The 12,166-nt window shown below is 39.7% G+C and overlaps 1 protein-coding gene across 1 annotated transcript in view; it reads right to left on the reverse strand.

The window, feature by feature from the left end:
• Positions 1-4,500: 4,500 nt before the first annotated feature.
• LOC126252145 (uncharacterized) overlaps positions 4,501-12,166 on the reverse strand; it is a 128,732-nt gene continuing 121,066 nt past the window's right edge. The window contains exons 7-8 of the mRNA XM_049953012.1: positions 4,766-4,921; positions 4,501-4,680 (exon numbers count right to left, since the gene is read on the reverse strand). Of these exons, the coding sequence (XP_049808969.1) occupies positions 4,501-4,680; positions 4,766-4,921 (336 nt within the window). The remainder of the gene's footprint in view (positions 4,681-4,765; positions 4,922-12,166) is intronic.

The raw sequence follows: 12,166 nt of genomic DNA on the forward strand, positions 1-12,166 counted from the left end.
CAGCACATGTTGCGTTGTTGTCGTGAGTATATCACCACTCTTTCTTGGATAAACACTGACTTCTGAACCTGTGTCAGTCAGAAACTTCTCACCTGAAGAGAGGTCCAACACGAACAATCGGTGTGATTGGTTGACTGCAGATACCGTGGCGTTTTCACCTCTTGGAATCACGCTATGACTCGGGCGCCTATGTTGTTGTTGACGAACGTTAGCGCCCTTTAACGCCCGCCTTTTAAGTTTGGGTAGCTGCAGGGTTGAACACATTGACGGGCAGTGTTACCGAAGCGTCTGTGGTACTAGCACCATTGATCTGTCAAATCCTGTTGGATAGCATTTCTTCGTCTTTTCCAACTGCGACTTCGTAGCTGCTGGTGGTGTGAAGTTACTTGCACGTTGAGTTTTGCCACTTGTGCTGCCAGTTGCTGTATGGTGGGTTCGGTCGATGAGCACTGGTGTTGGGAAGTATTATTGCATGTTCCTGGCTCACTCACGTCAGATTCCATCACACTACGCGTTCTTGGGCCTCTATCCTGGCTGTAGTTGAATTCGGAACACGCAGAAACTTCGGTTAAGGTGTTTGAGATGGTGTCTGCCTTTTTTGCTAAGACTTCCAATGGTAAGTCTGTTTCTGCTGCAATGACGGCACGAATGTTGGCAGGAAGTTTACGAAGCCATATTAGACGTAAAGACTTCAGGTAGGAGTTCCGGGCCGGCTAATGTACGTAAGACTTTGAATACTTGTGACGGAGTCTTGTCGCCCAAATCTTCGTATGCGAAAATTTTTTGTAGTCGCACATCTGGTGACAACGTATAATGCTGTATGAGAGCTTCCTTTAGCACAAAGTAATTTTGTTGCGACAAGGTTTCTTCTACTTGCTCTATCACTTCTAAATTTAGATGTGAAACCACTATATTAAATTTGTCAATGTTGTTAGACACTCCACGCTGCCGAAATATGCATTCAGCCTGCGTAAACCAAAGCTGGGGGCGCGTCGACCAGAACGCGGAAAGCTTAACATTTCCGTGTCGCGCGTAGGTACTCCCATCTTTTGCGTTAACATCTGTCGTTCCGTTTTGTGGCGAACCAAAGGGCGTGGACCGCGATCCTTGGTCGAACAGACTGTAGTCTTCAATCTTGATTCCACTGCCCCATGCTTTTGTCTCTGAATTCATTATTCTCGTCGGTATATAAATTTTCTTTATGCTTCTGCTACGATTTTTCGGGGTCACCACTATGGGAGCCTTTATATTTTATGAAGTAACAGCTTTTTCTTGAGATGTTAAAACATTTTATTTTCCAAGCACAGAACAAAAACTAACAAGAATAAACAACTCGTAACCAAGCCGACTACGGCAAAGATAAATATATATCAGCTGCAGCTTTTACCCGCTGTTTTTGGCGCAGTGGATAAATGACGTCGCCACAATTGCTATCGACAGGGAATGTCAAACTTATTCCATATTTTTAGATTCCCGGATGGCTTTCAACACCATTCTTCACAAGCGACTTCTAATCAAATTGCGTGCCTATGTAGTATCGTCTTAGCTGTGTGACTGGATTCGTGATTTCACAGATCGTAATAATCGACGGAAAGTCAACGAGTAAAACAGAAATAATATCTGGCGTTCCTCAAGGAACTGTTATTGTCCTCTGCTGTTCTTGAGTTTCATAAACTACTTAGGACACAACCTGAGTAGCCATCTTAGATTTGTTTTTGAGATGATGCTGTCATTTAACGACTGGTAAAGTCATCAGTGATCAAAGCGAATTGCAAAATGTTATACAGAGGATATCTACATGGTGCAAAAAGTGCCAGTTAAGTGTAAATAAAGAAAAGTGTCAAGTCATTCATATGAGTACTAAAAGGAATCCGCTAAATTTCGGTTACACGACAAATCACACAAATTTAATATTCAACTAAATACTTAGGCATTACAATTACACATAACTAAAGGCTACGATTTATTGGCAGAACACTGAGAAAATGCAACAGGTCTACACTACATTTGTAAGTCCTCTTCTGGAGTATTGCTGTGTGGTGTGGGATCCAGATCCGATAGTACTCACAGAGGACATCGAAAAATTCAAACAAGGGCAGCTCGTTTTGTATTATGGCGAAATAGGGGAGAGTGTGCCACGGATAAGATACACAAACCGGGATGGCAGTCATTAAAACAAAGGCGTTTTTCGCTACGGCAGGTCCTGCTCATGAAATTTCAATCACCAACTTTCTCCTCTAAGTGTAAAAATATTTTGTTGGCGCCAACCTACATAAGAAAAAATGGTCGTCATAATAAAATAAGATAAATCAGAGCTTGCACAGAAATATTTAAATGTTCGTTTCTCCTGCGTGCTGTTAGTGTGTGGAGCGGTAGAAAATTAGATGGAAGGTGGTTCGATGAACACTCTGCCAGTCCCTTAAACGTGAATTGCAGAGTAATCACGTAGAAGTAGATGTGCTATGATCTTGCCTTCCTCTGAACTGTATTAACTAGTCATTTATGGAGGGACCCACAGTTCAACAAGGACTCCGAACTACGGTACAAGTCGGCATATTTCATGTATACAAATCATTGGCTGAGACGAGAGAAGCTATAAGTGAGTGAACAATATCTTAGGATCATTTGGAGATTGAACCACAGATCTTTGTCCAATAATTGCTGGTTTAGTCTCTGATTACGATTGTTAGTAACTTTAAGCAATTTAGTACAACCTTGGAAAACGTTTCTATATTATCAAAAATTGTATGGAGAAGAAATACTCAGAAACGGATCTTATTTGAGCCACCTTTGATTTGCAGATGACGCTGTTTTGTTTGCTTTAGATGAAGAAGAACTTAAGCGAAGGATGAGAGAAACGGACAGGGAAAGTTTGTCGATAAGTACAGAAAATTAATTACAGTTACAGCAAAACAATGTCCACTAACAAGGGAACCTACCCATCGCACCCCCCTCAGATTTAGTTATAAGTTGGCACAGTGGATAGGCCTTGAAAAACTGAACACAGATCAATCGAGAAAACAGGAAGAAGTTCTGTGGAACTATGAAAAAAATAAGCAAAATATACAAACAGAGTAGTCCATGCGCAAGATAGGCAACATCAATGATATTATGACCTCAGCAGCGCCGTGGTCTCGTGGTTAGCGTGAGCAGCTACGGAACGAGAGATCCTTGGTTCAAGTCTTCCCTCGAGTGAAAATTTTACTATCTTTACTTTCGCAAAGTTATGATCTGTCCGTTTGTTCATTGACGTCTCTGTTCACTGTGTTTTGCGACCGCACCGCAAAACCGTGCGATTAGTAGATGAAATGACATGCCTCTCCAATGGGAACCGAAAACATTTGATCGCAAGGTCAGAGGTCAACCGATTCCTCCACAGGAAAACACGTCTGAAATGTTATATACGACACTGGTGACGGCATGTGCGTCACATGACAGGAATATGTTGTCGACCCACCTAACTTGTATACTTGACGAATGGGTAAAAAGATTCTTCTACTTTGCCCGATTTAGGTTTTCTTGTGGATGTGATAATCACTCCCAAAAAAAGTGATGAAAGCGTAAGAGTGTGTCACATAAACTGCAACAAATGAATGCAACAGTTTCACAGTCGCACAGTTTTCTCTGTGCTCTGTCAAAACATATGTTTTTAACGTTTTCAAAATTTTCCGTGTGTAGACCGTCAAATCCTGCATACGTCCAAGCAAGTCTGAACATGTCCTGGAATTTTGGAGAGCGAAATTGATTGCTCCTGTGCTCACTTCATCCTTGATGTTGCCTATGTTGCCCATGGACTACTCAGTTTGTATATTTTGCTTGGTTTTTCATAGTTCCATACAACTTCTTCCTGTTTTCTCGATTGATCTGTGTTCAGTTTTTCAAGGCCTATCCAGTGTGCCAACTTATAACCAAATCTGAGAGGGGTGCGATGGGGAGGTTCCCTTGTAAGTATGCCGGCAGGAAAAACATAAAAATTCGTGATAAAGTTTTAGAAACAATCGATGAATTTATGTACTTAGGGCATTTGAAAATAAATGTGTATGGACAGCTAAATAAGCAAACAGGAGAGTATAAACGGCTCAAGTTCATTTGGGAAACTAAATGCCGTATTTAGAAGTATGTTCCTCACTTGTCTTACATGGAAAACATAATCATTGCGTAATGTTAGTAATAATTTACAGAAATAAAATATGGACGTTAAGTGCTCTAACAGTTCAAGAGCTAATAGTTTTCAAGCGTTTAGCGGAAAGACACGGACCGAAAGGCAAACAAATGGATAACAGAAATGACAAGTACTTGAGGACTGTTAACGAAACTGAAATGGAGATGGTTGGGATGGAGATACAGCGAGATGAAATGGTGGGAGATGGACTAGGAAGGTGCTACGTTGGATTCTTTGTTGTAAGGAAAGATCTAGACGTCTGCCTAATGGAAAATGAACTGACAAGATAAAAAAAAACAAGCTAATGATAATTCAGTGTGTGGAAGTTTGGAAGAGGCCTATATCAACCAGCTGATGATAAATGGATGCTGCTGGATGAAGTCGTCAATTTTACTACCCTTAAAAAAGTACATCGTTGATTCTTTCCACGTCTCAGAAACCCCTGTCTTTGGGGTCCACGGGAAGCAATTCATGTGGTATACTGTAACACATTCTACTTTCTCGATCCTCTCGACATTCTGGAACGATAGCAGCAGAGAAAATTTGGGTAAACATTTCATTTGAGCGACAATGCAAGAAGAGACGATAATGACTGAGTGTTACCTGGAGAAAGGTGTGCCTGGAGAGCGTGTAAGTCTTGCCCACGGTTAGAGTGAGGGGGTGGACGGCACGTGACGTCAGCAGCAGCAGCGCCCTCCGTAGACGCACGTCGCCCTGCAGCCAGGTGCCGCTGTAGGCCGAGCTGGACAACCGGTCGCTCTGCAACAACGGTTTCTTTTGTATGCCCATCCTTTTAGCAGGAGGTCTCTGGAAGACGGCCGTTTACTGTAGTGACAAAAAATAAATAAAAACACCTACAACCGACCTTATGATTTAATTTATTTTGTCACTACCAGTTTCAACGCTTCCTTGCGTCATTGTCAGGCTGTCTTTGATGAGGTACAGGTTGATATGATGCCCATGCTTAACCCATCAGTTGCCAGCATTACTCGATACGCAGATAATGTGTTAGCACTCCAACCATGGATGGTTGGGTGGACGGCAGAATACTAGTGTGAGAGGGGTGGGAAGGATAGTAGGCAGGACATTTCTCATTTCAGGGCACAACGAGAGGTATTCGAAACCCTGGCGGAAAATGTAATTCAGTTGCTGCAGTCCTGGATGGTACTGAGTTACGAGGGGAATGCTCCTCTGTGGTCGGACGGTGGGACTTTGTGAGGTGGTGGGAGACTGGAAAGATAAGGCACAGGAGATTTGTTTTTGTACTAGGTTGGGAGCATAATTACTGTCTGTGAAGGCTTCAGTGAGACCCTTTCGAAAGGGACTCCTCCCCAAATAAAGAGACTAATGATCGTGCTACATTCTCATGGTTAAAATACAGCAGACAACCAAAAATACCAGTGACTGGTTCAGTAACCTCATAAAACATAAAATTAAAACAGAAGAAGAAATAATTAACTTTATACTATGCTATTATATTAAAGCTTTAATAAATTATACACTTACAAACAATTCCAATCTCATAAAATTAACATTTAACTGTCTGCATTATTCAGTATAATACCCTGAAACTTATTCAGGTTCCATAAGGGTATATATTGTCTCTGCTTGACATGAAACTAAACAAACTAAAGCCATACTTTAGAAATTATCCCCTAAAGAATAAATAGTTAACTGAAGCACTAGGTATCTTACTATATAACTAAAATAATTATGACACATAGAGTGTGTATTAATTGTAAATCAGCTTCAATCAGATGAGTAGTTAAATGCTAAAATTTTGATAAAGGCTAGATGAGGTGCTAATATACAAAAATTTTATTTTCTTTGACATAAATTAATTATTTCACAATCCAGTTTAATACTTATAAAGTATCTAAAATATCTCTGTTTTACAAAACATTCTAATCCAGTAATACTAACAAAATTATTTCTATTAAATTTTAAAAATAACAGAAAGCAAAGAAATATAATAAATATTCAAAATATTCTAATATGTACAGAACAAAGTCAATGTAAGTGAAATACTTCACTAGCAAGTTACATGTTGAACCTCTTTATGTCTATAATTTACACTACATCTACTTTGTTCTTATTTGCCTCATATAATCTGAAACTACTACAAATAACCATTAATTAAATTAGTCATAGTGAGAGGCACTATCAGTTTGGTCACACCAAGGAGCCGATGTTACTTACACTAAAGAAATTTAATTGCTATCAGTAATCTCATCAACCATAAGCTTGTTTGGTGTGAAAGGAGAAAACACAAAAAAGTTTTATAGTTTCCATTGAAAATCCATAATTTAATTCCAAATTAATAAATAACTGTTTCAAATAATAATATTCGTTTGTCTGATGGCTCAAAATATTTTGGGGCTAAGTGTGTCTGTTAATTGCAAACAGACTTGATTACCATATGAAATTACTGCATAAAGGAAAACTTATTTAACAAGTCTTTCATGTATTTAGTGATAAATAATGGATGTATTAAACGTCTCAAAAATGAGATCGACAGGAAGAGCAAAATTGCTAAACAGGGATGGTTAGAGTGCAAATGTAAGGATGTAGAGGCTTATCTCACTAGAGGTAAGATAGATACTGCCTACAGGAAAATTAAAGAGACCTTTGGAGAAAAGAGAACCACTTGCATGAATATCAAGAGCTCAGATGGAAACCCAGTTCTAAGCAAAGAAGGGAAAGCAGAGAGGTGGAAGGAGTATATAGAGGGTCTATACAAGGGCGATGTACTTGAGGACATATTATGGAAATGGAACTAGCGGTTCTGGCGCTGCAGTCCGGAACCGCAGGACTACTGCGGTCGCAGGTTCGAATCCTGCCTCGGGCATGGGTGTGTGTGATGTCCTTAGGTTAGTTAGGTTTAAGTAGTTCTAAGTTCTAGGGGACTTATGACCTAAGATGTTGAGTCCCATAGTGCTCAGAGCCATTTTTTTGGAAATGGAAGAGGATGTAGATGAAGATGGAATGGGAGATACGGTACTGCATGAAGAGTTTGACACAGCGCTGAAAGACCTAAGTCGAAACAAGGCCCCGGGAGTAGATAACATTCCATTAGAGTTACTGACAGCCTTGGGAGAGCCAGGCCTAACAAAACTCTACCATCTAGTGAGCAAGATGTATGAGACAGGCGAAATACCCTCAGACTTCAAGAAGAATATAATAATTCCAATCAAAAAGAAAGCAAGTATTGACAGATGTGAAAATTTCAAAACCATCAATTTAATAAGCCACGACTACAAAATACTAACACGAATTCTTTACAGACGAATGGAAAAACTGGTAGAAGCCGACCTCGGGGTAGATCAGTTTGGATTATATAGAAATGTTGTAACACATGAGGTAATACTGACCCTATGACTTATCATAGAAAATAGATTAAGGAAAGGCAAACCTACGTATCTGGCATTTGTAGACTTAGAGAAAGCTTCTGACAATGTTGACTGGAATACTCTCTTCCAAATTCTGAAGGAGGCAGGGGTAAAATACAGGGAGCGAAAGGCCATTTACAATTTGTACAGAAACCAGATGGCAGCTATGAGAGTCGAGAGGCATGAAAGGGAAGCAGTGGTTGGGAAGGGAGTGAGACAGGGTTGTAGCCTATCCCCTATGTTATTCAATCTGTATATTGAGCAAGCAATAAAGGAAACAAAAGAAAAATTCGGAGTAGGAATTAAAATCCAAGGAGAAGAAATAAAAAATTTGAGGTTCGCCGATGACATTGTAATTATGTCAGAGACAGCAAAGGACCTGGAAGAGCAGTTGAGTGGAATGGACAGTGTCTTGAAAGGAGGATATAAGATGAACATCAACAAAAGAAAAACGAGGATAATGGACTGTAGTCGAATTAAATCGGGTGATGCTGTGGGGATTAGATTCGGGAATGAGACGCTTAAAGAAGTAAAGGAGTTTTGCTATTTGGGAAGCAAAATAACTGATGGTGGTCGAAGTAGAGAGGATATAAAATGTAGACTGGCAGTGGCAAGGAAAGCGTCTCTGAAGAAGAGAAATTTGTTAACATCGAGTATGGATTTAAGTGTCAGGAAGTCGTTTCTGAAAGTATTTGTATGGCGTGTAGCAATGAATGGAAGTGAGACGTGGACAATAAATAGCTTAGATAAGAAAAGAATAGAAGCTTTCGAAATGTGGTGCTACAGAAGAATGCTGAAGATTAGATGGGTAGATCACATAACTAATGGGTAGGTATTCAAAAATGGCTCTGAGCACTATGGGACTCAACTGCTGAGGTCATTAGTCCCCTAGAACTTAGAACTAGTTAAACCTAACTAACCTAAGGACATCACAAACATCCATGCCCGAGGCAGGATTCGAACCTGCGACCGTAGCGGTCTTGCGGTTCCAGACTGCAGCGCCTTTAACCGCACGGCCACTTCGGCCGGCGGGTAGGTATTGAATAGAATTGGAGAGAAGAGAAATTTGTGGCACAACTTGCTAGAAGAAGGGATCGGTTGGTAGGACATATTCTGAGGCATCAAGGGATCACCATTTTAGTATTACAGGGCAGAGCGGAGGGAAAAAATCGTAGAGGGAGACCAAGAGATGAATACACTAAACAGATTCAGAAGGATGTAGGTTGTAGTAAGTACTGGCCGATGAAGAAGCTTGCACAGGTCAGAGTAGCATGGAGAGCTGCATCAAACCAGTCTCAGGACTGAAGACCACAACAACACCAATGGATATATAAGCAAGAATAAAAAATTAGTGGAAATAGGAATACTTGTAGTAATAAATAAGAAGTAATTAAACTTTAAGAAATAACAAATAAAAAAGAATATAAAAAATTTAAGAACGGCATACTCTACGCTAGATAAGCAAGCGAAGTTCTAAGTAAAGAAAAAAATATGTTTGAACAAAGATAAATTTTTCTATCAATTACATAAATATCATTATAATGTACATAATATTATTAATTCCTATCTTTTTTTTACAAAATAATATAATATAATTTATATTTGTTCAATTATTTATTAACTTTATGAAATTTACTAATAGACAGTTAAATATACTACGTATATGTTACGGATAATTTTAATTTTTCAATGTAAAATTATAATAATTGTACTAATAATTTAAAAACTATTTACATTGATTATGCAAAGCAGTATATGATATTTAATTACACTACTCGAAGTTTTTTAAGTGTTTTGTTATATATTCTGTATTCTTTCTCATAAAATAGGTGTCTATGACTTAGGGAGAGAGAGAGAGAGAGAGAGAGAGAGAGAGAGAGAGAGAGAGAGGTTATGGAGGGAGAGAGAGATTTATTTCTATTAATTAAGTAGTGGTATTTATTAAATCATAAATAAATACTACAAAATATTTAATGACAGTACTGGAAATAACTTATTACATGCCAACCTAATGTGAAGCTGTAATCTAACCATATATCTTAAATATAAATACACTTATCCTCACGCCACATCAGCCAGGCGAAAAGAAAAATTATATGACTAGCTTCAGAAATTTAATTAGGAAAATTATTGGTAATGAACTTTTTCCTCCATATAGTAACAAGGAATTCGAGTTTCACAAGACGGGTGTTTCAGTTTCTTCAGCTGGAGAACAGTGAAGTACTAGAAGAGACGCTACGGTTTCCATGGTATACACTCACTTAACTGTGTGAAATACGCTATGTGGCGTAGTCGGAAACAGGAGCAGTACTGAGCTGTTTTTCCCTGCTCGTAAGTTCTCTTTCTCTGTTCCATGCACGTACCAGGAGAAGTCGCAGTAGCATGTAGGCGTATCAGATGGTGCCGACGCTACACCCTCAACTACCAACGTCGGCTCGCGTATCACAAACAAAAGGTGACCGACATCAGAAGTAATCGATAGTGAAACTAATAATCAGCGAACGAGGTAGCAAAACTATGCACCTCTGTTTTTTGACAAGTTAGAGAGCAGGATTTCATGCAGAATTTAAACAAAAACCATTATCTCTGTTTATAAGGTTGCTTGCCTCTTTTTTTTTTTTGACGAGTTAGGGAGCAGTAATTTATGCAGAATTTAAACAAAAACCATTATCTCTGTTTATAAGGTTACTTGCCTCCGTTTTTTGACAAGTTAGAGCGCAGGATTTTATGCAGAATTTAAACAAAAACCATTATCTCTGTTTATAAGGTTACGTGCCTCTGTTTTTTGACAAGTTAGAGAGCAAGATTTTATGCAGAATTTAAACAAAAACCATTATCTCTGTTTATAAGGTTACTTGTTAATTTAATTTCAACACTTTTCTTAATAACACTATCTCATTAGCTAGAAGTGCATACCAGAATCTAGGTGTTGTTATATTCCAAAGGATGATCGGTGCCAAGACAATGTTCTGCAATGGCGAATTTGCTCTTTTGTTGTAGGTGTGTGTGACGCTTATGCTCAGCACACCGGTCCTCCACGGTCTTGATAGTCTGACCAATACATCTTAGGTCACAACTGCATGGATTACGATAGACACCCGCCTTATACAAACAAAGATCATCCTATATGGAACCTAAAAGTATCCTGGCCTTAGATGGTGGTCGCAAAACACACATCACATCATATTTCCGCAAAATACGACTAATCCTGTTCGAAATGCTCCCTGCGTAAGGCAAACAGGCCGTAGACTTTGGAGCTACCTCGGTATTATCATCGCTCACCCTGTCCCTCAATTGGTCGATGGTGCAACGCACATATAATTTGTCTTTCACTATAACTATTCTGTCGAAAGGTGACTTCGAGATGGTCTAACTCAGCTGACAAACTCTCAGCGTGCGAGATGACATGGGGCCTGTGAACCAAGGTACGAAGTATTCCTTTACGTTGAGCCGGGTCCTCACAACTATCAGCCTGCAGATACAAGTCAGCTGCCTATAAACGGCATGTGCCAACGTATTATCCATCTTCCTCTTGGCCAGCACATCTAGGAAAGGAAGATTGCCATCCTTTCCTACCATCATCGTGAAACGAATGTTCGGGTGGACTGAATTCGGGTGTTCTAAGAAGCTGTTCACATTGTCTCTGCCATGAGGCCAAATAATAAAAGTATTATCTACATATATGAAAAAACACGCCGGTTTGAAAGCCGACCAGTCCAAGGCTCGTTCCTCGAAATCTTGCGTAACCAAACTGACAATAATAGGAGACAACAAGTTTCTCATCGGAACTCCTCTTTGTCTGTTCCTAGTACTAGTCATTGAACAAAAAGTAAGTGGCAGTCAACACATGTAGAAATAAGGTTCAATAACTCAGCAGCAAACCTAACCTCAGTGAACCGTAACTAATCACACAGGGGAATCCGAGTGAAGAGAGAGACAACATGAAAACTTGCAAGAATATCAGTTATTCAAACGTATTCCCTCTAATCGACGTAAGAAATCCGCCGAGTTGTTAGTGTGGAATTCCCACCGACTTACAATAGGGCTTAACAGAGTAGCAAGGTCCACACACGATATGTCGGAGTAACAACGTTACTCACAGTCGGATGAAGAAGAACACGTTCCTCGTGGGCTTTAGGGAGGCCATAAACCAAGGGGAACAGCACAGTTAAGAACTGAGACTCTTGATAGTCTCTTGTGATAAGTAACTTTTCTTCAGGAGGCTGTCAGTCTTTCTACTAAAACTTTTTGAGGGGCCAACAGCGATCCTATGATACTCTGAATCAGACAGTAAACACTGCATCATTTGAACGTGTGGACAAGTTACAAGCGTTTTACTGTTGAAAAATGGCAAGTGTGAGCGGGTGTTACCTTTCCGGAGTTTATCAGAAAACTGAGTTTTTAAATTCGCTTGGGCAGCGCTTAGTTGCTGCAGTTTTGCCTTGAAAATGTTAGGGCGTGCTTCCGTCGCAAAATCAGTGATTGTCGGCGATATCACCAGGCTGCCTTCCCGTTAATTATTTAACTTACGGGAATGCAGCCTGGTGACACCGCCGACAACCGCTGTTTGTCCAAAACAATGGTAGCATTGTCCTTGTCCGCAGGTAAAATGACA

This window comes from Schistocerca nitens, chromosome 4 (assembly GCF_023898315.1).
Source record: "Schistocerca nitens isolate TAMUIC-IGC-003100 chromosome 4, iqSchNite1.1, whole genome shotgun sequence".
Lineage (NCBI taxonomy): Eukaryota > Metazoa > Arthropoda > Insecta > Orthoptera > Acrididae > Schistocerca > Schistocerca nitens.